The 21,414-nt window shown below is 41.7% G+C and overlaps 5 protein-coding genes across 5 annotated transcripts; 3 read left to right on the top strand and 2 right to left on the bottom strand.

The window, feature by feature from the left end:
- Positions 1 to 578: 578 nt before the first annotated feature.
- On the bottom strand, positions 579 to 1,048 carry LOC104574917 (histone H2A.J). Its single transcript, XM_010222224.2, has one exon. The coding sequence runs from the start codon at positions 1,027 to 1,029 to the stop codon at positions 640 to 642; it is 390 nt and encodes a 129-aa protein (XP_010220526.1). The 5' UTR covers positions 1,030 to 1,048; the 3' UTR covers positions 579 to 639.
- A 282-nt stretch (positions 1,049 to 1,330) lies between these two features.
- LOC104574919 (histone H2B 1/2/3/4/6) lies at positions 1,331 to 1,794 on the top strand. Its single transcript, XM_010222225.2, has one exon. The coding sequence runs from the start codon at positions 1,359 to 1,361 to the stop codon at positions 1,737 to 1,739; it is 381 nt and encodes a 126-aa protein (XP_010220527.1). The 5' UTR covers positions 1,331 to 1,358; the 3' UTR covers positions 1,740 to 1,794.
- A 1,284-nt stretch (positions 1,795 to 3,078) lies between these two features.
- On the bottom strand, positions 3,079 to 3,819 carry LOC104574920 (histone H1.01). Its single transcript, XM_010222226.2, has one exon. The coding sequence runs from the start codon at positions 3,780 to 3,782 to the stop codon at positions 3,123 to 3,125; it is 660 nt and encodes a 219-aa protein (XP_010220528.2). The 5' UTR covers positions 3,783 to 3,819; the 3' UTR covers positions 3,079 to 3,122.
- Positions 3,820 to 15,361: 11,542 nt separating this feature from the next.
- On the top strand, positions 15,362 to 15,748 carry LOC148592999 (histone H4). The gene has a single exon (XM_088532975.1). The coding sequence runs from the start codon at positions 15,373 to 15,375 to the stop codon at positions 15,682 to 15,684; it is 312 nt and encodes a 103-aa protein (XP_088389101.1). The 5' UTR covers positions 15,362 to 15,372; the 3' UTR covers positions 15,685 to 15,748.
- Positions 15,749 to 17,235: 1,487 nt separating this feature from the next.
- LOC148592998 (histone H3) lies at positions 17,236 to 17,674 on the top strand. Its single transcript, XM_088532974.1, has one exon. It carries the CDS (start codon positions 17,260 to 17,262, stop codon positions 17,668 to 17,670), a length of 411 nt encoding a protein of 136 aa, XP_088389100.1. The 5' UTR covers positions 17,236 to 17,259; the 3' UTR covers positions 17,671 to 17,674.
- The last annotated feature ends 3,740 nt before the right edge of the window (positions 17,675 to 21,414 follow it).

Below are 21,414 nucleotides of genomic sequence, written 5' to 3'. Positions count from 1 at the left end.
CTGTGCAGTGCCGATCTGGCTACTTTTGGATCTGAATAAATATAATGTTTCCCCCTAAGAATGCCTAATACCAATTCTACATAACAAAACAAACAAACAAAAAGAACAAAAAGAGTGACAAGGATGTTCAATGTCTTTTAAGAAAAAAACAAGCCTGCCTACAATGACAGGTTTCTTTTATTTTTTTAGATGTAGTAACACGTGACTGAGCATTCTTGTATTTCCTTTCACGCCACATAGCTAGGAAATGAAACAAAAGCTGTATCCTTTCACATTTAAGATACTGATCCCCAAAGTAGCTTTTGAAGTAAAATAATGAAAATGTCTCAAAAATAAAGAGCAGATTAGCAAACCTCTTACACAGGAATCACAAAGTAAGTATTAAATTCCTGGAAGAGTTTCTTTTCTTTCTTTCTTTGAAGTTAGGAATCAAATTATTTCCAGACTTTTTTTTTTTTATAAAAGCAGTTTTTAATCACCCACTTAACTCCATCTTAAAAATAACACAAGCACAAAATAAATCACACATCACTTTCACTAAGAAAGCAACTCAACTCTTTTTTGATTGTGTGGGTGGCTCTGAAAAGAGCCTTTGGGTTATATGCTTTGTTTTGAAATATCTGAAGAGCTTTCCTAAGTTTACTTGCTTTTTGCTTTGTGGCTCTCAGTCTTCTTGGGCAGCAGCACGGCCTGGATGTTGGGCAGCACGCCGCCCTGCGCGATGGTCACCTTGCCCAGCAGCTTGTTGAGCTCCTCGTCGTTGCGGATGGCCAGCTGCAGGTGGCGCGGGATGATGCGCGTCTTCTTGTTGTCGCGCGCCGCGTTGCCCGCCAGCTCCAGGATCTCGGCCGTCAGGTACTCCAGCACGGCCGCCATATAGACAGGCGCTCCAGCTCCTACTCGTTCCGCGTAGTTACCTTTCCGGAGCAGACGATGAACGCGACCGACGGGGAACTGCAGCCCGGCCCGCGATGATCTGGACTTGGCCTTCGCCCTCACTTTGCCTCCTTGCTTCCCGCGGCCGGACATACTGGCGCTGCTGCGTAAACGCGACGACTACTCCAGCAAAAGAATCTGAGAGACTTGTGATGACGCAAAGAACCTTCCCTTTTTATCCCTTCCCTGGGCGGGATTGGCTCCTCGCGATTGGCTACCAGCAGTCACTATTAGCTCAGCCAATGACAAGGCGGATCTTCTTTGAACCAATCGTGGTCGATGGCACGCCTCTCCACAGTAGCGCCCAATCATATTACACAGTCTGGAGCCCTCATATTTGCATAACAGCTCTATAAATAAGGACACCGCGGCCATTTTAGCTGCTGTTCTCGCTGAGCGGTATCCGGATTCTTCCTGACAAAATGCCTGAGCCGGCTAAGTCCGCACCAGCGCCCAAGAAGGGCTCCAAGAAGGCGGTGACCAAGACGCAGAAGAAGGGTGACAAGAAGCGCAAGAAGAGCCGCAAGGAGAGCTACTCTATCTACGTGTACAAGGTGCTGAAGCAGGTGCACCCGGACACGGGCATCTCGTCCAAGGCCATGGGCATCATGAACTCCTTCGTGAACGACATCTTCGAGCGCATCGCCGGCGAGGCGTCGCGCCTGGCGCACTACAACAAGCGCTCCACCATCACGTCGCGGGAGATCCAGACGGCCGTGCGGCTGCTGCTGCCCGGCGAGCTGGCCAAGCACGCCGTCTCCGAGGGCACCAAGGCTGTCACCAAGTACACCAGCTCCAAGTAGAGCGTCCTGGACCGTCTGTTTTAACCCAAAGGCTCTTTTAAGAGCCACCCACAAACTCCTTAAAAGAGCTTTAACACACATGGGTACTATATAGGTCGTTTAAATAAGTGAGCATACGGTCATAAATAATAGTATCTTTTCCACTGCACTTTATCAGTTTTTCTGTTTGTACTGATGCATATCTTTTTTTTTTTTTTTTTAAAAAGGTAGTTTGTGCCTATCTGCTGTCAACTATTGCTTTATCTCTTTCAATAAACATGAATACTACTTTTAAGCTTCATTCGGAATGGATGTGTGAGCTAAGCGATAATTACTGTTAAATGGGTCATTAAGGAGGAATTTCCCCAAATCTCCTTAGCACCCAAGAGAAAAAAAAAAAAAGAAAAAAAAAAAAGACTGATAATGTTTTTCTTACTGATATTGGGATGCTCAAATATTAAAAGTTTTCCATTCCGAGTAAGAGGAGGCAGCATTACAGACTGCATGAGAGGACACTAGGAGGAGTGACGCCACCGCTAAACCTGGGTAGGCGCTTTGGGAGGAACAACCTGCCGGGGAACGCGGTCCCGCGGTCACCAGCGCCTCTGCCCTGGTGAGGAGCGCGGGCCTTTCGAAAGTTCCCAGTCGTCCAATAGGCAGCTCCGGTCTCCGCCATCAGCCAATCAGACCCGGCCGAAGGCGGTGCGTCCTGGTCCCGCGGCTCCCCGCGCTGTGGTCGGACGCCGAGCCCCGGGCGCACGTATCCAGCAGCGGCGGCGGCGGCTCTTGATCGCGGTTCCCGGCGCTGGCACTTCCAGCAGCAAGGCGAGGACGATCCCTACTGGTAGCTCCGCCCGCCCCGACAAACTTATCCTTCTAACAGCAGACCCGTGAAGTCACGTAGAAATTAGGAACTGCCCCGCGGCCCCATGACAGCGCTGCGGCGAGGAAAGGTCATCGCCAAGGACGCGGCGGAGCCGTGCGGAGACTTTGCAGCTGCGGACTGCAGAGTGCGGCAGACTGTTGGGCTGCGCTAGGAATGGCACTAGTTAAAGCGCCGCTAGAAACCTGTATGCCACGGTGCGTCACAACTCCCCCCCCGCCCCGCTCCCGCCCTCAAGAGTCCCTTTAACAAACACATCGTCTTGTGGCGCTGCGAAAAAATAAAGACGTTTCCCAGGATATGTAAACTTTATTTTTTTTTCCAAGTCTTAGCGTAACGACGACCGGAAGTTCGGCGTCCCATCCACTGCACAGACCAATGTCCTCCCACACGGGTAGTGGTGTGTGGTTAGCCCCTCTGCGGGCGCGGGGTTCGCTGATTGAGTGTATCAGCCCTTTTTCGGACAATCGTGGGTGGCTCTTAAAAGAGCCGTTGGGTTTAAGTATTTCCACTTTAACACTTCACTTTTTGGGCGCTGCCTTCTTCGCCTTGGTCGCCTTGGGCTTGGTCGCCTTGGGCTTGGCAGCCTTGGGCACAACCTTTTTCGCTTTCGCCGGACTCTTCGCTGCCTTTTTGGGCTTCGCAGCCTTCGCTGCCTTCTTGGGGCTCTTGGCAACTTTCTTGGCCGCGGCAGCCGCCGGCTTCTTCGCTTTCTTGGGGCTCTTCTTCACCGCCGCCGCCTTCTTGGGCTTCTTGGCGGCGCTCGCGGGCTTCTTGGCCGCCGCCTTCTTGGGCTTGGCTGCCGCCGCCGCGCGCTTCTTCGGCGCTTTCTCTTTGGTCTCGCCGGGCTTCTTGTTTAGCCGGAAAGAGCCGGAGGCGCCGGTGCCCTTGGTCTGCACCAGGGTGCCCTTGTTGACGAGGCTCTTGAGCCCCAGCTTGATGCGGCTGTTGTTCTTCTCCACGTCGTAGCCGCCGGCCGCCAGCGCCTTCTTGAGCGCGGCCAGCGAGAGCCCCTTGCGCTCCTTGGAGGCGGACACGGCCTTGGTGATGAGCTCGGTGACGCTGGGGCCCGAAGCCTTGCGGGCTTTGGAGCCGCCCGCCGCCTTCTTGGGCTTCTTGGCGGCGGCTTTGACGCCGGGAGCCGCGACCGTGGGCGCGGCAACGGGAGCTGTCTCCGACATCGCGGCAGAGACTTCTTCCTAATCAAAAGAAAGTAATTGGGCTACAGTAACCCCGATGCCTGAATTTATAGCGAAGCGGTGATCTGTGATTGGTGCTTTGCAGAGCCCGCCTAACTGTGAGCCAGGAAGAGCTTTCCTCCTCTCAGTTTGTGTTTCTTCGGAGTTATAAATTCATATTTTTTGTAAAATATTTGCCACGAAATCACCCTAGCTTCTTAGAGTCGTAAAGATAAGACCGTGGAGTTTCATTCGGGGGAGTTCCCCCTTACAGAGATCTGAGATGAGTGAAAAAAGATGTGTTTTACCCCGCGTCCTGGAGCGAGAGAGAGACCGGGAACGGCTAACTTTTGTTTTTCCTTCTAAATTAAAATCCAACTCTTCGCTAAAAAGTCTCTCCCGTAATGAAATCTCATTCTTTAGGGGGTTTTCTCCCGATTAGAATAGAAACTGAGGAGTCAACTTCATTATTTTTGCTGTAAAATCGTTTTAAAGAGAGGGAAGTAACACAATATCACGTCTGAGCTTTGAATATGGATAAAGAATCGCCTCCCTTAACCATATCTTTAACTATTAAGGATACAGTATTTCCACTGAATTTCTTTTTTTGGAGAAGTAAGAGACCTTCGTAGGAATATATATACTCTGGAAATATATCTGGAAGTTGTCACGACTCTTCCTTTTTGCTGGTGTTCTGTAAGTGGAAAGCAGTATTTTGGTATTTTTGAAATAGTTTTTGCTTATAAGAAGAAGCTGTCAATGACTAGATAACACTTATAAATGCTGAATAAGCTGCTATTGTAATGTTTTATCAATTTAAATCGTCTATGTGTTTATTATTATTTTTATTTTATTTTATTTGGAGGGGGTGGTAGCAAGTTAGAAGCTGTTCTGTAGAAAAAAAAGTCATACAGATATAGATACACAAATGTATATCACATTCATTTTTTTAAAAAATAAGGTGTCATCTGGATTCTTCTGTGCAGATAAGTTAAGTAATAAGGAAATGAATGAAGAAATGCTTCAGACTAGATGCATTTACCTATATTTACCTGTGTTTGGACACAGTCTATTTTGTACATAAGCTTCATAAAATATGCCATTCTTTTCTTTAAATGAAAAGAAAAACAATCCTCTTCTTAAGTGTACATCAAATACCTCCGAATATTTAAATCACAATATTTATAAGTCAGAATCACCTTTAATTACTGTAAAAGTATTTAATTATAAAGTCTCATAAAGTGACAATAAAAAATATTTTATTTTATTTTATTTTATTTTATTTTATTTTATTTTATTTTATTTTATTTTATTTTATTTTATTTTGTTTTGTTTTGTTTTGTTTTGTTTTATTTTTAAAAGAGCAGCTGCAAACTGCTTACAGTGATTTTTGGATTTGATCAGAAAAGAAAGGCCTTGACCAGCCTCTAAAAGCAGCCAGATTTTTTTTTAATTGAAAAAATAAAAAGATTAAAAAACAAAAGAAAACAAAACAACAAAAAACCACACATTGAGCCCAAATGTTACATTCTGACCTACTGCCCCTGTACTTCATGAACACTTGTAATGCAGAAACTCCCTGGCCTGTTTTGACAGAAAATTGTCTCATCTGGCATGTATGAACTTGAGATATTAGAAGAAAAGTAGCATTTTACAAAAGGCCCTAGATATGAGCTTTATTTTTTAAATACCAAATATACAATGAAGTTATTTTTAACAACCTGAGGTCTTAATTGAAATGAGATACATTAGAAGATTTCTATGTAGTTATATATATATTTTTTCTATTGTGTTTTCATGCAGGTAAGATAATTAATGGTTTTAAGGGGGGGAAAGAATGAAAGAACAAAAGAGAATGTCAGAGAAATGAATAATTTAGGCTCTTTAGTACATCACAGTGGAAGTCAAACTGAGAGCATGTTTATGGTCTATGGAAATAACTGTGCTTCTTATGAGAATATGATGTAATTTCCACATTAAAAAATAAAAATAAAAAATCCAAAGTAGCAAGGGTTTGAGTACTGAATTTAAAAATTCAAATGAAAAATAAGAGTATATTTCTGAGAGGTTAAAACAAACAAACAACAACAAGATGGAGCATATGCTTATTCCAGATTTAACAGACTGAAATGGCCATAGAACAGAACCAGCCAATATAAGAAAAAAACAAGGAACCAACCAACCAAGATATTGTCACATGTCTGAGTTTTTGTAATTTAACATACATTCTTCTGTGAATGAGACATGAAAAATCACTTCATATGCCTTTCTACATATATATACTTATATATATAGACATTTTAGTGTTAGACCTTTACAAATCTAGTTTATTTAACTGGTCAGGAAAATAGAAGCAGCTAGGAGTGAATGGTAGCCTTTGATGCAAGACCAGGTCTGCAAATGCAGGAATGGGACCTATTCTGGAGCAACAGCTTCATCTGCCATGTCTACACTTTTCAACAAAATTACCTTCAGCCTTTCTCTTTTTAATTCTATCTTCAGTGTATGAAGAGAAGAGAATTAGGCTACAGATTGGAGGATGACCCAGGCAGCAGAAAGAGAAGATAGATCATTTCCTACTTGGGAGGAGCTATAAAGAATAGCTGTCACTTGAAATACACAGCACACAGAGATTACTATGCCTATTCCATGAGAATTTTTGAAGGGGCAAAATCGTCTCATGCTTTTGAGAGGAAAGTGAATGAGGAAGCTCCTGGTCATCTCAAGGACTTCAAGCATCATTCCAGCAGGGCCTTGAAGAGCAGCATTTGTGACTTTTGGTTCTCCCCCAGAGACAGTATCTAAATGCTCTCATTAATCAGATAAGACAAAGAATGTCAGCATCTCTTCCTCAATTTTTGAGTTAAATTTCTGGAAATAACCGCTAAATATAACACTGGACCAAAATGAAAATGTTTGTTATAGAAACTAATCACAAACAACTTTACAAACAACAATTATATTGCCCTGGTTGTTTTATCAGTAAGAGGAAAAAAAAAAAAAAAAAAGTAAATCCTCTCACAACTCAGCAAGTCAAGAGATAGGAGTAAAGAACAATAAAGAGGTTTGCCACCTGACAGAAAAATACTCTTCTCACTCAACTATGTTACTTGAAATAAATTTTTAAAAGTGAACTGATAATCAGTATGGTTTGCATTTTCCCTGTGAAGACACAGGTATTTAAATGAACACAGTTTTACGTTAATTTTCCACCAAAGAACAAATTTCAAAAATTCTCTTGGTTTTGCCTTCTGAGTATTCTTTACCCAATTTACTTATCTCTTACTTATCACCTTAAACGGTTCTTTTATGTCTCCTCAAAGTGCATGGCCTCATTTCCCCAAAATATAACCACAGCTTCATGTAGAATCACACAGTAGTCCTGAATAATCTCTTTGCTTAGCAATATGGGTGCTACTGAGGTTTGTATAAAGTCTTACAAGATGCCAGTGCAGACTCAGTTCCTGTGCAAGGGCCTTCAAAACATGTTTTTTGTCCTGTAACACAAGAAGTAATTAATAAAACCGTATTTTATATATGTATACATATATCCTTATCAAGAAAGAGGTTTCACATTGATGAAAAGCAGCTAGAGGTCAGTGAGACAGCCTGAGGGATGAGAGCAACCCAGAGAAGTTGATTAACCAAATTGAATTAAAAACCTCAATTCATTTAATTACATTTACTGTTGTTGACATGGTGAAGGCCCAGAGAAATTATGGATTCTACACTGAAGCTTTCTTGGTTTAGAAGTGATAACTTTCCTTCTAATCTAGTGCTTAAAGAGACATTAAAGAATGCATACTTGATAAAAAGCAATTTCAGTTTGCTTAAAGACAAGAAATATTGTTTTGAAGACACGCAAGAAAAAAATGTGACCCATACTGGAATGGTCTAATGGTGCAACCCAAACACCAAGAGAGATACACTGTTGCTCATCTGCAGCAAAGTGGTTGTAAGAATGTAGTTTTGCAGTTTTGAAGTTGGTGGCTAGCCACTGATGCCTTTCTTCAACACACATATACGGCCATGGTGTTGTTTCTCATTCTTGCTGATCCTGCTGGTCAAAGCTGAGAGATGAAATTTTTAACATTTTCTCTGTTTTAACCAACCAGGATTGCTGTCAATAACTTCAAGAACACAGAAAACACAGTGAAAAGGAATGAATTTGAAAATTTTAGTGGTTAAGAGTTACTGAATCTCTGAGAATGGAAGGCACATCTGGAGATTGTCTAGTCCTCCCTGCTGCTCAAAGAAGAAACTACAGCAGGTTTCTCAGGCCTGTGTGCAGTTGGGCTTTGAATGTTTCCAAAGACAGAGAGGCAGCAAATTCTATGGACAATCTGTTCTGGTGTTTGATCAACTTTACATTAAAAAAAAAAAAAAAAAAAAAAAAAAAAAAAGAGAGAGAGAGAAAGAATTTGTTTGTTTGATTAATTTCTCATATTTAAGATGAATTATGCATTTTAGGATGATGGCATTGCTTTTTGACCTGTCACTGGACTCTATAGAGAAAGGTCTAACTCCATGTTCTTTGTCCTCTCCCTCCATTCCCATTGATTATCTATTAGACATATTGATATATCCCCCTGAGATTTCTCTGCTCCAAACTAAGCAGTCACAGCTTTCTCGGCTTCTCTTTATATGTCAGATACTCCAGTCCCTTACATGTTCATGGCTCTCTGGTGGACTTATTCCAGTATGTCTATGTCTCTCTTGTGCTGGAGAACAAATGATCAGACACAGCAGATGTGGCTTGTCAGGATTATGTAGAGAGGAAGGATCACCACTCTCAGTATTATTTTGAAATCAGTACTCCACCACATTTATTTGTAAAACTCATGTACGGCCTAATGCTGAATGGCACTCCTGTGACTTCGTACTGGGAATGATCAAAAGAGTAGTACATAGAAGTAAATAACTGAGAACTAGAAAGTGATTGGGGTCTCATCAAGGTCTGATGACCTTGCCCATGAATAGATAGCCCAAATCATTAAATTATCCTTTCTGGCCCTTGAGTTTATTTGGACAATGTACTTTCATATAAGTAAGTGTTTTCACTTCTATCCACCCATCCCTAAGACTGAACAACATTGTGTTTCTGTTATGACTACTACTATTGCTGCTGCTGCTACTCTACTGCACTATATAGAAATCTTGATTTTATATGAAGAAAAGAGAGACAGATGGTAAATACAGAAAGACAAAGAAATACCAGATAGCAACATGCAAGGAGCAGAAGGCTAACCTTATATGTAACTTGTTAAATATCTGGGGGAAGAAAAAAGCAATATGTCATCCAAACACGTCTGACTATTGTCTGTTTTCCCAGGTGTATAAATTAACAGTCAAATGCTTGGTCTTTGTTAGGAATCAGACTGCAAATATTAATTCATCCAGAGACTGAAAATGCAACTAGGTTATTCATACAGAAGCTGTAAGTCCCCTTCTGTGGGGATATCAACTCAGCAAACTTAAATTAGTATGAACAAAAACATACATTTGTGGTATCATGCTTAACTGGCTTATTCCGATATGAAATTTAGAAAGATTCTCATCAATGGATAATACATAGCTGCATGATATCCTGTATATTTTCCCTACATTTTGTTTCATTTTAGAAATTCTCACAAGTGCAAATAAATATTGAAAATGAAACTAATCAGTTGAACTTGGTCTAGCACCACACACACACTCACAAACACAGAGCATAAAGTTACTTGAATGTTTTTGATTGTTAACTATCAGATTAAAGTGATGTGTCACACACAGTTCTGCAATGTTCAGTCTCAGATCTGGTATAATTTTATTAGTGATTTGAATTACATAATACAAAGTACATTGTTACAGTTGCCAGAAAGCTAAGATATGACAAAGTACATTAGGACAAGTTATAAACTGAAAACGCATTATAAAATCTTATAAATTGGACATATTTTCTTAAAAAAAAAAAAAAGTGGAAGGTACTTCATTAAAAAAAAAAAGAACTATATGATTTTTTAAAATACAGGACAGTAATTGACTATGTAGCACTTAGGTAGATCTCAATCTTCCTGTTACAGTTCTATGTTGACAATGAATCAATCTAAGTAATGTCCTTCATTAGAGTAAGTCTGACATCAGGAAAAGTGTTTTCTAATATAGAGTGATATACTGGAAAATGTTACTTGGTAAGATTGTGGTGTCTCCAAGGGTCAGTCAGAGCGAGCATCTCTCAGGAATAAACCAGTTACAGACAACTCTTGATGATGGATGAGGAATCAGCAAAAAACAGTTCATGTCTATCTGCTGACATTTATCACAGAAATATAGATCAGAGAGACTCTTTGTGGACAAGAGGATGGTGTTGGTGTGGTGTGTCTGCATTTTTAGGTTCTTGACACCATCTCTCACAGTATTCTCATTTGGGAGCTGGGGAGTATGGACGGGATCAGCAGTTGGTTAGGTGATCTGAATATTGGTTGCATGATAGGGCTAAAAGGTCCTCAATTAATAACAACTGGATGGCAATTAATAAAGAGAAGAGTGAGAAAAGTGTCTGAGGGTTTAACATCAGGACTATGTTTTTTTTTTTTTTTTTAGTAACAAGTTAGATGATAAGAAGAATGCACCCTTGATAGGTTGGTAGATGATACAAATTAGGGAGAGTGTAAAAGGCCAAATGCTAGACAGTTAGTTCAGAGGGACTTCACAAACTTGAGAGGATGGTTGTCTACCTCCTGAAAAAGCTGTTGGCCTTTCTGTATGAAATCCGAAGATTTGGCCAAAGAAGTGCTAATACTGTCCCATCCTCATATTAGCTGAATATCATTGGTCTTTTGAAACAGCTGAGAACATAGAGGGGAACATGAAACTGTCTCCAGATCCATAGATTGATTAAAATCCTGTAAACAACTAGGGCTGAGTCCTTCCATTCAGAGCATTATAGGAACAAAGACAAGCACAGTAGTGCCTAGACACACCAACACAATGTGCAACATCAATTTTCCAGCTTTTCATGAGCAGTCTTAACTTCCTCCAGGCACACGCAGCTCAAGACAAAACTCAATATACTCGAAAGGAATAGCTACAATGTGGAAGACTATGCCCCACAGGGACTGCTGGGATGATACAGCACCTCAGCTGTTTTCACGAAGCCAAGAGACTTGGCAGAGTTCAACAGGGAAGCTTGTTGTACAGTGGAGTCCTGCAGGAGCACAGATAATAGGTGAAATTGGTCAATGGCAGTGGTGTGGGAAGCATGCTCACTGTGCTTCTTGATATGTCTTTCCATTCTCCATCATTCTCTGCTGGTGAACGGGATGGGCACCCTGGTTATGAATAACACAGAAAAAGCAGAGTTGCTGAATGCCTTATTTGCTTCAGTGTTTAGCAAGGGCAGCCCTTCAGAGTCCCAGGCCCTAGGGACAAGAGAAAAAGCCTGGAGAGAGGAAGACTCACCCTGAGTAGAGGAAGATTGAGTCAGAGAGCACCTAAGGAACCTCGATACCCACAAATCCATGGGCCCTGATGGGATGCACCCCAGAGTGCTGCGGGAGCTGGCAGATGTCATAGCTAAGCCGCTCTCCATCATCTTTGAAAGATCCTGGAGAACAGGGGAGATGCCAGAGGACTGGAAGAAAGCCAATGTCACGCCAGTCTTCAAAAAAGGGCAAGAAGGAGGACCCAGGCAACTACCGGCCAGAGAGCTTCACCTCTATCTCTGGAAAAGTGGTGAAACGGCTCGTACTGGCCGTTGCCTCCAAGCATATGGAGGACTAGAAGGTGCTCAAGAGTAATCAGCATGGATTCACTAAGGGGAAATCATGCTTGACTAACCTGATAGCCTTCTATGATGGAGTTACCAGCTGGATAGGTGAGGGGAGAGGGATGGATGTCGTCTATTTGACTTCACCAAGGCTTTTGACACCGTCCCTCACAACATCCTCCTGGGCAAGCTCCGGAAGTGTGGGACAGATGAGTGCACAGGGAGGTGGATTAGGAACTGGCTGGATGGCAGAGCTCAGAGGGTGATGATCAGTGGTGCAGAGTCTAGTTGAAGGTCTGTAGCTAGCAGAGTCCCTCAGGGGTCAGTCCTCAGTCCAGTCCTGTTCAATTTATTCATCAATGACCTGGATGAGGGCACAGAGTGTTCCCTCAGCAAGTTTGCTGATGATACGAAAATGGGAGTAGCTGATACCCCAGAGGGCTGCGCTGCCATCCAGAGGGACCCGAACAGGCTGGACAACTGGTTGGTGGAAAACCTCATGCAATTCAACAAGGCCAAGTGCAATGTCCTGCACCTGGGGAGGAATAACCCCAGACACCAGGACAGGCTGGGGACCGACCTTCTGGAGAGCAGCTCTGCAGAGAAGGACCTGGGTGTCATGATGGACAACAAGTTCACCATGAGGCAGCAGTGTGCTCTTGTGGCCAAGAAGGCCAATGGGATCCTGGAGTGTATTAAGAAGAGCATCTCCAGCAGGTCGAGGGAGGTGATCCTGCCCCTCTACTCAGCCCTGGTGAGGCCACATCTAGAGTATTGTGTCCAGTTCTGGGCTCCACAGTATAAGAGGGATGTGGAGCTGCTGGAGAGTCCAGCACAGGATTACAAGGATGATCAGGGGCCTGGAACATCTGCCCTATGAGGAGAGGCAGAGGGAGCTGGGCCTGTTCAGCCTGGAGAAGAGAAGGCTGAGAGGGGATCTGATCAGTGTATAATATACTTCAAGGGAGGCAGTGAGCAGGATGGTGCTGCCACAAACTGAAGCAACAAAAGTTCCACAGGAACTTAAGGAAAAATTTCTTAACAGTGAGGGAAACAGAGCACTGGAATAGGTTGCCAAGAGAGAATGTGGAGTTTCCTTCTCCAGAGATCTTCAAAACCCACTTGGATGCAGTCCTGTGCCTATGCCTGCGTGTGCAGGGGGATTGGAGTAGATGACCTCTAGAGGTCCCTTCCAACCTTTAGCATCCTATGATTCTATGATTCTCATGAAATATTTGAAACTACTAACTTGAAAAGTAGAATTTTCTTTCCAGAAGCTTATTCATGTATACTATTATGACATAATGTCCAACAGGATTTTTTTTCCCTAATTTTGATCTAAGAGTTGAAACCTTAAATTCTCTATTCATTCCACTATTTTTTGTTTAGTTTAAATTCTCTGTGTCTACTTATTCTAGTTATCTATCTTGAGACTGGAAATATACACACAATGCCCTACAAGAACCCTATCTACTGTATTACTGTGCTAAAGTATATATATTTATAACCATATATATTTAAATATATATAATATATTTTTTATATTTCAAATATATAAAATATAAATGCATATATACAAAATATAAACACACTACTACACATATATGTAACAAAATGTGGGGAAACACATTAATTGTCTAGCAGAAGAAAAAACAGTATAAACAAAATTGCAAATGGAAATCAAATGTAATGATCATAGAGCTAGACTTAAAATGATCTCAGCATACTAGAGGCCTACCTTTTTCCCTCTGAATTGCAGAATAAAATGTGTCTTGATTATATCTAACCGTGAGTCCTTCTTTAGTCTACATATGTGCTAATATATAAAAAGCTAAGTGTTCCTGCTAGAGCACTGTCATGAGAAAGTAGGTGAGGGCAATGGTCAGGAACGGAGGAGTAAGGAAATGTCAAGTTCTGTTGCTATGTATTGGAAAATGAAGAAAATGCAATCATAATTAAGGGAGTCATAAATCGTAATGTCCAGAATATTTCTTTTCGCTAGTAACAAATAGTTACTAGTGGAAAGCCCAAAACTTTGCAGTTGTGTTACTTACCAGTTATGTGTAAACAGGAACAGTATCAAGCCTAATCCTTATTATTATTATTATTATCATAATTATTATTTCATCACCAGAACAGGCACTGTTCACCTGTTCACTCCACCCGTGCAGAGGAAAGGAAGGATGGATAAGACTGCAGAATATCTATGGATATTTCCCGCTGCACCTGGGGGTACCTCAGTACCTCTGCACCAGGGATCACTAATGTTACATTTTAGATAAGAATACAGTAGCGCACACACAGCATATGAGGGATGGTTCATTTTGGAAGGTGGTAAAAGCAAAAATTGTTTAACTGTTTTGTAATATGCTGCTTTTGTGAAATGATGTGAATTAACCAGGTGGAACAATTGCTTAATCGAATGTCTTTTTTCTTAACAAAAGAAGACATAAATTTTATACTTGACAATGAATAATTTTAGAGACAGCAATGTATGAGGTATCAGGATAATGAGCTCCTCTTTTAGAGTTTAATTTCTTCATTAATTAAGTACATTGAAAGGAACTATTCCCTCAATTCAGGAATTTGTAGTTTAATAGATATGAACTGTGAATTATATCTTCTAATATGACACAGTTCGAAAAAGTGCACTTAGAAATTATGTTTGCAGTGTCCACGTGAAAGAGCAGAAGAAAATCGAAATTGAAAAATGTTATTCAAGTTTTCAGAAAAATTGAAAAATCCATCTAACAATGTTTATGTATGTGTCCTGTAGTTTCTGAAGCTCAGGAAATCTTTCTGCTATAACATTTTTAACACCTTTAGTCAAAGATTGATCAGTTTCATTAACATTAATTCATAATCTCATCCCATTCCAGGATAGATTTACAATCACTTAGAAACAGCTACAGATTGAAAAGCCCAATCTACAACAGAATGGCAGAGTTTCTCTGTTGTTAATGCAGCAGAATTTTACATCGGTAGTTATAATCTTCTATAATTGTCTTATACTGATATACTGATTTATAATCGAATTATTGCAAAGGATTTAACAAATAGAAAAAAAGTATAAAGTAATAATCTATTTATTTATTTATTTATTAAAAAAACCTATTCTGACTTACGGTCACATAGAACATGCACATAGAAACTCTTCCTTTTTATCTAAAGTGTTGAAAAGTGTCAATGTTTCCACTTTAGAAATCGAAGACAAAAAGATATATACATATATGTACATATACATGCACCTATATGTTTTTATATGCATATATATATGCATATGTAGGCATGCACATTTTTGCATGTGTATCACTATGTATATATAATAAAATATACAATAGAGTATGTACATGCATATGTGTAGGTATATGTATATGTGTGTGTATCAGAGCCCAGGAAATCAAAATAGGAAATGAACAGGAAGAAAAAAAAAAAGATAAAAAATAGAATTTAGATAAAAGGAATATACAAAATCAGCTATTTCAAGAACATAAAATACATATACATATAAGGAAATAAGGTTATAAGAAGTAGAGTTGATGGGGGAAAAAAGCTTAAATTCCATGAACATATATCCAATTAGACCTTTTTTATTATTTTTACGAGGAAGTCTTCGCTTTACGCCACACACTCTGCATCCCCAGCGGCGAGATCAAACATCCAGCTGCACGGGGAGGAGAACTCCGCGCCCCCAGCGTTCCGCGTCCCTTTGTGACGAGGCCGGAGACAACGGCGGGAACCCCGCCCCTTGGCGGCGCAGTCCCCAACCAGGTCGGCTCCCACCCGCTATATTCCGCCCGCGCCGCCGCTGCTGTCACACTCGTGCTTGGCAGCGCAGGTAGCAGCATGTCCGGCAGGGGCAAGGGCGGCAAGGGGCTCGGCAAGGGCGGCGCCAAGCGCCACCGCAAGGTGCTGCGCGACAACATCCAGGGCATCACCAAGCCGGCCATCCGGCGCCTGGCTCGGCGCGGCGGCGTCAAGCGCATCTCGGGGCTCATCTACGAGGAGACGCGCGGCGTGCTCAAGGTGTTCCTGGAGAACGTGATCCGCGACGCCGTCACCTACACGGAGCACGCCAAGCGCAAGACGGTCACGGCCATGGACGTGGTGTACGCGCTCAAGCGCCAGGGCCGCACCCTCTACGGCTTCGGCGGCTAAAGCGCCTCTTGTCTCTGCGCACCGAACGACTCGAGAACCCAAAGGCTCTTCTAAGAGCCACCCACTTCCCCTAAAAAAGAGCTGTATTATTTTTATAAGATACAAAGAAAACATGTTACTACTTTTTATATCAGCAATATATAGCTTTCTTTTGTAAAGTTACAATGTAAATTAGTCTTTGAAATGAGCATTTAGTGGTTCCTTCAGCTTTCACTGTTACTTTGCTAGGTGCGATCCTGCTTGACCCTGGAATATGTAAAGCTATAAAAGACCGACTGTGTAATGCAAGGCTGTAAATAATCTCCAGAGCCTTTGTCTAGTTTTCTGCCTGAGGGGGGAAAAAAAAAATCTTGAAGGAGGAAAGGGAAAGTTAAAATACCCTACAAGTTTAACAATATTACTGCTCTCCGGTCGTCTCCGTTAAGAGCAAGGCTTTGTTTTTCTGTGTGTGTATTTACAGCCCTACTTAAGTTACAGTAATCACTGTGGTGCCTCTCAGGAAGTGAAAATGCCCCCGATGGGCGGAGAGAGAGAATGAGGAAAGGCGGCGGCGGTTTCGGATCTGCCTGTCTCCAGAGCTCCTTTAGGCCGCAGTCTAAACGCTGGAATTATCCCTATTACGATGAAAATCCTTTTAGGAATACACGCATTACTGTCTGTGCCTCCCGCGACTAGAAGAGGAGTGGTATGGTGTTATTAATTAATTATTATATTATTAATTGATGTTAATAATAATAATAATTTATCCTCCAAAGAAAGTCTAATCGGGTTTTTCTAGGTTGTTCCAGTATTGGTCTCCTGGTAGTCTGGAATGTCTTTGAGGCCTCTCAAGGGAAAGTAATTAAGAAACTAGACTTCTAAGGCTTCCAAATAAGCTAGACTTCCAAGACTGCGAGGCCTAATTTCAACATTGTTATTCTGGCAGTAGCTTTAATATTGAGTCAATTGCAATATCACTGAAAATATATATATATATTTTTTCCCCTGAGAATTAAGTGTCGCTTGGTACTTAATGCACTTAGTAAGCAGCCAGCTAACATAACAGCCACGCTATTAGTTGCTATTGGTTCGTTATTGAACGGTTCCTTTGTGCAAAAGCATATGTTACAAAGTTACTTATTAATGCAAATGCATGTGAATTTATGTAATATATAAAATGTGTAACTTTGAAAATTCCAAATCTTTTGAGGCTAGGGAAACAACAAAAAAAAACAAAACAAAAAAAAAAAACAAAAAAAAACTCTAAGCATCCGGGAGGACAATGACTTCGGGTTACTGTTTTCCTTAAGGGATAAATAATTTCTATTATACGTCTTCGGCATACTGTATAAAAAAATCCGTTAACAAAATGAATAATTAAGAAAGGCGGGGGGGGCAGGAGGACGGGATTTGGACCGTTGACGATCTGGCGGGCTTTAGAGGCGGGCTTTTCGAATTTGAAAGCATCCAATGGTAACAGCCATTGATGCCTGCCAATCAGCGAGGAGCACACGCCATAAAAGTCGCCACGGCGACAGAGCAGCGCTCATTCGGCAGCGTCTTTCTGAGCGGTAGCGGTGCGGTGAACCTGGGCCCATGGCGCGCACGAAGCAGACGGCGCGTAAGTCGACGGGCGGGAAGGCGCCGCGCAAGCAGCTGGCCACCAAGGCGGCCCGCAAGAGCGCGCCGGCCACGGGCGGCGTGAAGAAGCCGCACCGCTACCGGCCCGGCACGGTGGCGCTGCGCGAGATCCGGCGCTACCAGAAGTCGACGGAGCTGCTGATCCGCAAGCTGCCCTTCCAGCGGCTGGTGCGCGAGATCGCGCAGGACTTCAAGACGGACCTGCGCTTCCAGAGCTCGGCCGTGATGGCGCTGCAGGAGGCGAGCGAGGCCTACCTGGTGGGGCTCTTCGAGGACACCAACCTGTGCGCCATCCACGCCAAGCGCGTCACCATCATGCCCAAGGACATCCAGCTCGCCCGGCGCATCCGCGGCGAGCGCGCCTGAGGCTCCTGCCTGAGGCTCATCTCGTCCCTGAGCTCCATCCTCTACCCTAAAGGCTCTTTTAAGAGCCACCACATTGTCACTGTGAGAGCTGTGACACATCCATATTTGGTTCTTGAGTGCAAGAGCAAATCTTTTAAGTTAGGCGTTTTTGGGGGGGATTAGTTTATCAATGCTGCGTTAGTATTCTGAGGAGAAGGTTCACATACTCTTAGTGAGCTTGGGAAACAGTTTCCTGCTCTAAGGAGTTAATTTGTGCACAAATTTTGAAAAGAAGCTTTCAGGTAAGGTGGTAACAAATACTTCTGATTTGATGTGTTGAGAGGACCATAAGCATTTATAAACAAGATCTGTAAAAGTTTATTAATTTGCAAACACACCTTTATATCCCAGTCATTTTTCAAAGAATGCTCTTTATTTTTAAGCTATGTGGAAAATGTAGTGGGAGCTAATACCTGGAAAATACTTTTGAAAGGCACATTATTAAATAAAAGAATGGACCTTAATATACTCAGTTATTGCTCTTGTTGGAGAGAATAAAAAAATGAACAATGCTGCTGTTAGAGAGGTAACAGTCCTGCTTCTTCAGAAAAACTGCTAGGCTGAATTCATCACATAAATGGGGCTTAATATTGCTGATATAATAAGCCTGGTGTCTACTAGCTTTAGTGGGAAGCATAAGAAGTGGTTCTGGCCGTTCTGGTCCTGCTTTTTAGCTTTGCTTTTAGGCTTCCAGGAATCAGAGTAGAGAGTAAGAGAAAGATTGCAAAGATGCCAAAGAGGAGAGGTGAATTACCCTGGGAAGTTGGGTTTCTGCACTGGCTGCACCTCCCAGCCCTGATTTAGGGCAAATTTAATGACCTTTGTTCAGGAGTGTAGCTGTCCAGGGCAAGGAAGCTACTGCCAGGCCTTGGAGATCGTCTCAATGCTGTTGAGAATTGAGAGAGAGAAAAAAAAAAAAAAAAAGCTTCATTTGTGATGTGATAGAGAAGAGAGAGACAGGGATATATGCAGAAGTAGGAGAAAATTAATATTTTAGTTTGCTTAGTTAACGAACTATTTCATTTATTTAATAAACTTTTGTAGTCACTGATTTATATTTGATTTTTACTTCACTTTAATTTTCCAGCTGATTATATTATGCCTCAGAGATTAGCTAGTTGGCATCTCAGAGATGTCACCTATTCATCCACAAACACAACATTAAAGTCCTCATGATCTTTCTCCTTTGTTATCTACTATCCTTTCCTCTACACTTGATAATGTAGTCTGGCCTTCCAATGTGTGTTCCAATGTCCTTTTTTATGCTACAAAAATTCAGATATTTGAGTGAGGCATCTGGGGAGTCCTGCATGGGTCAGGTATAGTGTTTCATATTTACTACACAAGAAGAAAAGCATTGGTAGCTACAAGAAATAGCCACTGCATAACTTCATAGGTTGCAAAGTAAAAAGACTAGAAACCAGAGACCTCTGTTCTTATATGCCAGACATGAGGTCGTGACAACTGGCATATTGTATATTAAAATACTCCCCTTCTTCCAAAATAAAATTCTAGTTCATCTTTTTATGAAAGCATTAGTAAATAAATAAATAAATACGTCTGTACTGGACAGATGTAACATAATTTCTCTCTTAACTGGATATTATAGACCCCATAAGCATGTATGTATATGTAGTATACTTAGAGAGATAATATACACACATATATAATACAGATACACATATAGACTGTAACCACACAAGCACTTTTTTTTCTATTTCATGTTTCACATAGGTCGCAAATTATTTACTAAACTGACTTAATGTTGTTACTCAGCTTTTCTTCACTGTTAGGGAAGTTCAAGAAATGACTAAATAAGGGAACTCGCTACATTTGTAACTGAATGATGAGGTCAGAGGTGTGAATAAAAGGGGCTTTTTCTGAAGCAGATAGTGATCAGGTTTTGCAATTTGGACACCTAGCAGGCTCTACTCTTTCTTTCATTACTATCTGATTGTAAAATTAGGTCATGAAGGTCAATAAAACTATTGGGAAAAAGAAGGGCTTGTGGAGTAAAATATAATTATATATATATATGTATGTGTATATACATATATGTCACAGAAAGCGAGAAGCCCTACTCTCTGCATTTTGTTACACTGAACAACTATGTTCATCCTTTCCTCCTACTCTCACGGATGATAAAAAATAAAACAAGAAAAAAGGTATTATTCCTTGAAGTCTTAGATCATATGTAAAATGCAAACAGCATCTCTACTAGAGGGATGTAACTATGGCTTACAAACCTCTAACGTTAACAGATGATCAATTAGCCTTCGCATGACTATTCAGCCTGCAATTGCCAGCAAATAGAGCATATCACTATAGCCTAAATAACCTCCGCAAATTTAGAGAGCCAGGAGAGATGATGTTTCCAGGACTAGACTGAGAAATTACCATTACTGTTTGTTATGAACCTCATTTTAAAAATCGGAATATTGCTACATTTCCCCATGTTATTCCTGTTGAAGCATCAGGTAAAAAGGGATGAAATTTTTCTTTATGTTGATGACATAAGCCTAACTGATAAATCTCTATGTGTGTACGTATGTGTGGGTGTGTGTGGGCTTGTGTGTGTAAAGATTTATTTTCAATGGTTATTATTATCATTGGTAATAAATCTGAAAAAAAATATTCTTGTGTACAACACTTTCGAATCTTATTTTCTGTCAACGTCACCTCCTGTAAAATCAGGTTCAGTGTTCAGTAAGCGAAGGCTCCGTCCTTCCTTGTGTGCTATGTGTGCGCTGAGGCAGGAAGGTCCCTCTTCATGGTCAGCTTTGCGGATACCGCGCTCATTTTGAAATAGAATTGGCTGATGACCTTATAACCGCTCAGGGAAGAGCAACAGAACCTTTACAGGCGGACGCCTTAGCCGGGTTCGTCCGTAAAAAAGAGCAATTTCAACGAGCTGCAGGAGGTTCCAGATGTTTCCTAGGGAGAGTGGTGAGAGGAACAGCAGGAGGGTCCCGAGGCGACCCGAGCGGCTCCTCTCTGCCCTTATCCCGCCCCATTGCCCTGAAAGCCGAGAAGCGGGGGCTGAGCAGGGGAAGAGGGATAGAGGCTGTCTATACACCAGGAAAAAAAGCAACCAGGGATACAAATTAAAAGGAGGAGCGGCGGAAGGTGGGGAATAGCGGGAAAAGCCCGGATGCACAATCCAGTTAAACCAAGAAATAAAATTAACAGTAAAAGAAAACTGAAGAGAGAAAACTGAAGACTGATAGGACACAACAAGGGCATTGCCCACTGACTCTAAATCACTATCACTATGTCTAAAATGATACAGCTCCTTTTACTGGACATGAGGTGGCTCTTAAAAGAGCCTTTGGGTCATTTAAAAGGAAATGTAAAGCTGTTGAAATACTGTCCCCCCCCCCCCGATATTTTTATTCCTATTTGATTTATTTCATACGGAAAGGGCAGCAAAACGGTGGACGCTCTGGCAAGAAAAGTTGTACTGAAAGACATCAACTTGTTTTCCATTATGGATAGAAAACATGTAATGCTCTATAGTCCTTAATAAATTAGATAATGACTGTAGAGATCAAATGCCCTATATAATAATGCGAATAGGTTTTACACATGCCGTAATCTGGACTGTATTCTGCTCGATTGTGTTAAAACATGAAAGAGGGAATAATTTCTGCCAGATTTCCCATAGAAAAGCACCGACAGATAATACACTATTTGAAACAACGATCT

The sequence above is a fragment of the Tinamus guttatus genome, unplaced genomic scaffold, assembly GCF_059628265.1.
Source record: "Tinamus guttatus ecotype Peru unplaced genomic scaffold, ASM5962826v1 Tinamus_guttatus_pri_ptg000472l, whole genome shotgun sequence".
NCBI classification, from domain to species: domain Eukaryota; kingdom Metazoa; phylum Chordata; class Aves; order Tinamiformes; family Tinamidae; genus Tinamus; species Tinamus guttatus.
This window is presented reverse-complemented; position numbering and strand designations above follow the sequence as displayed.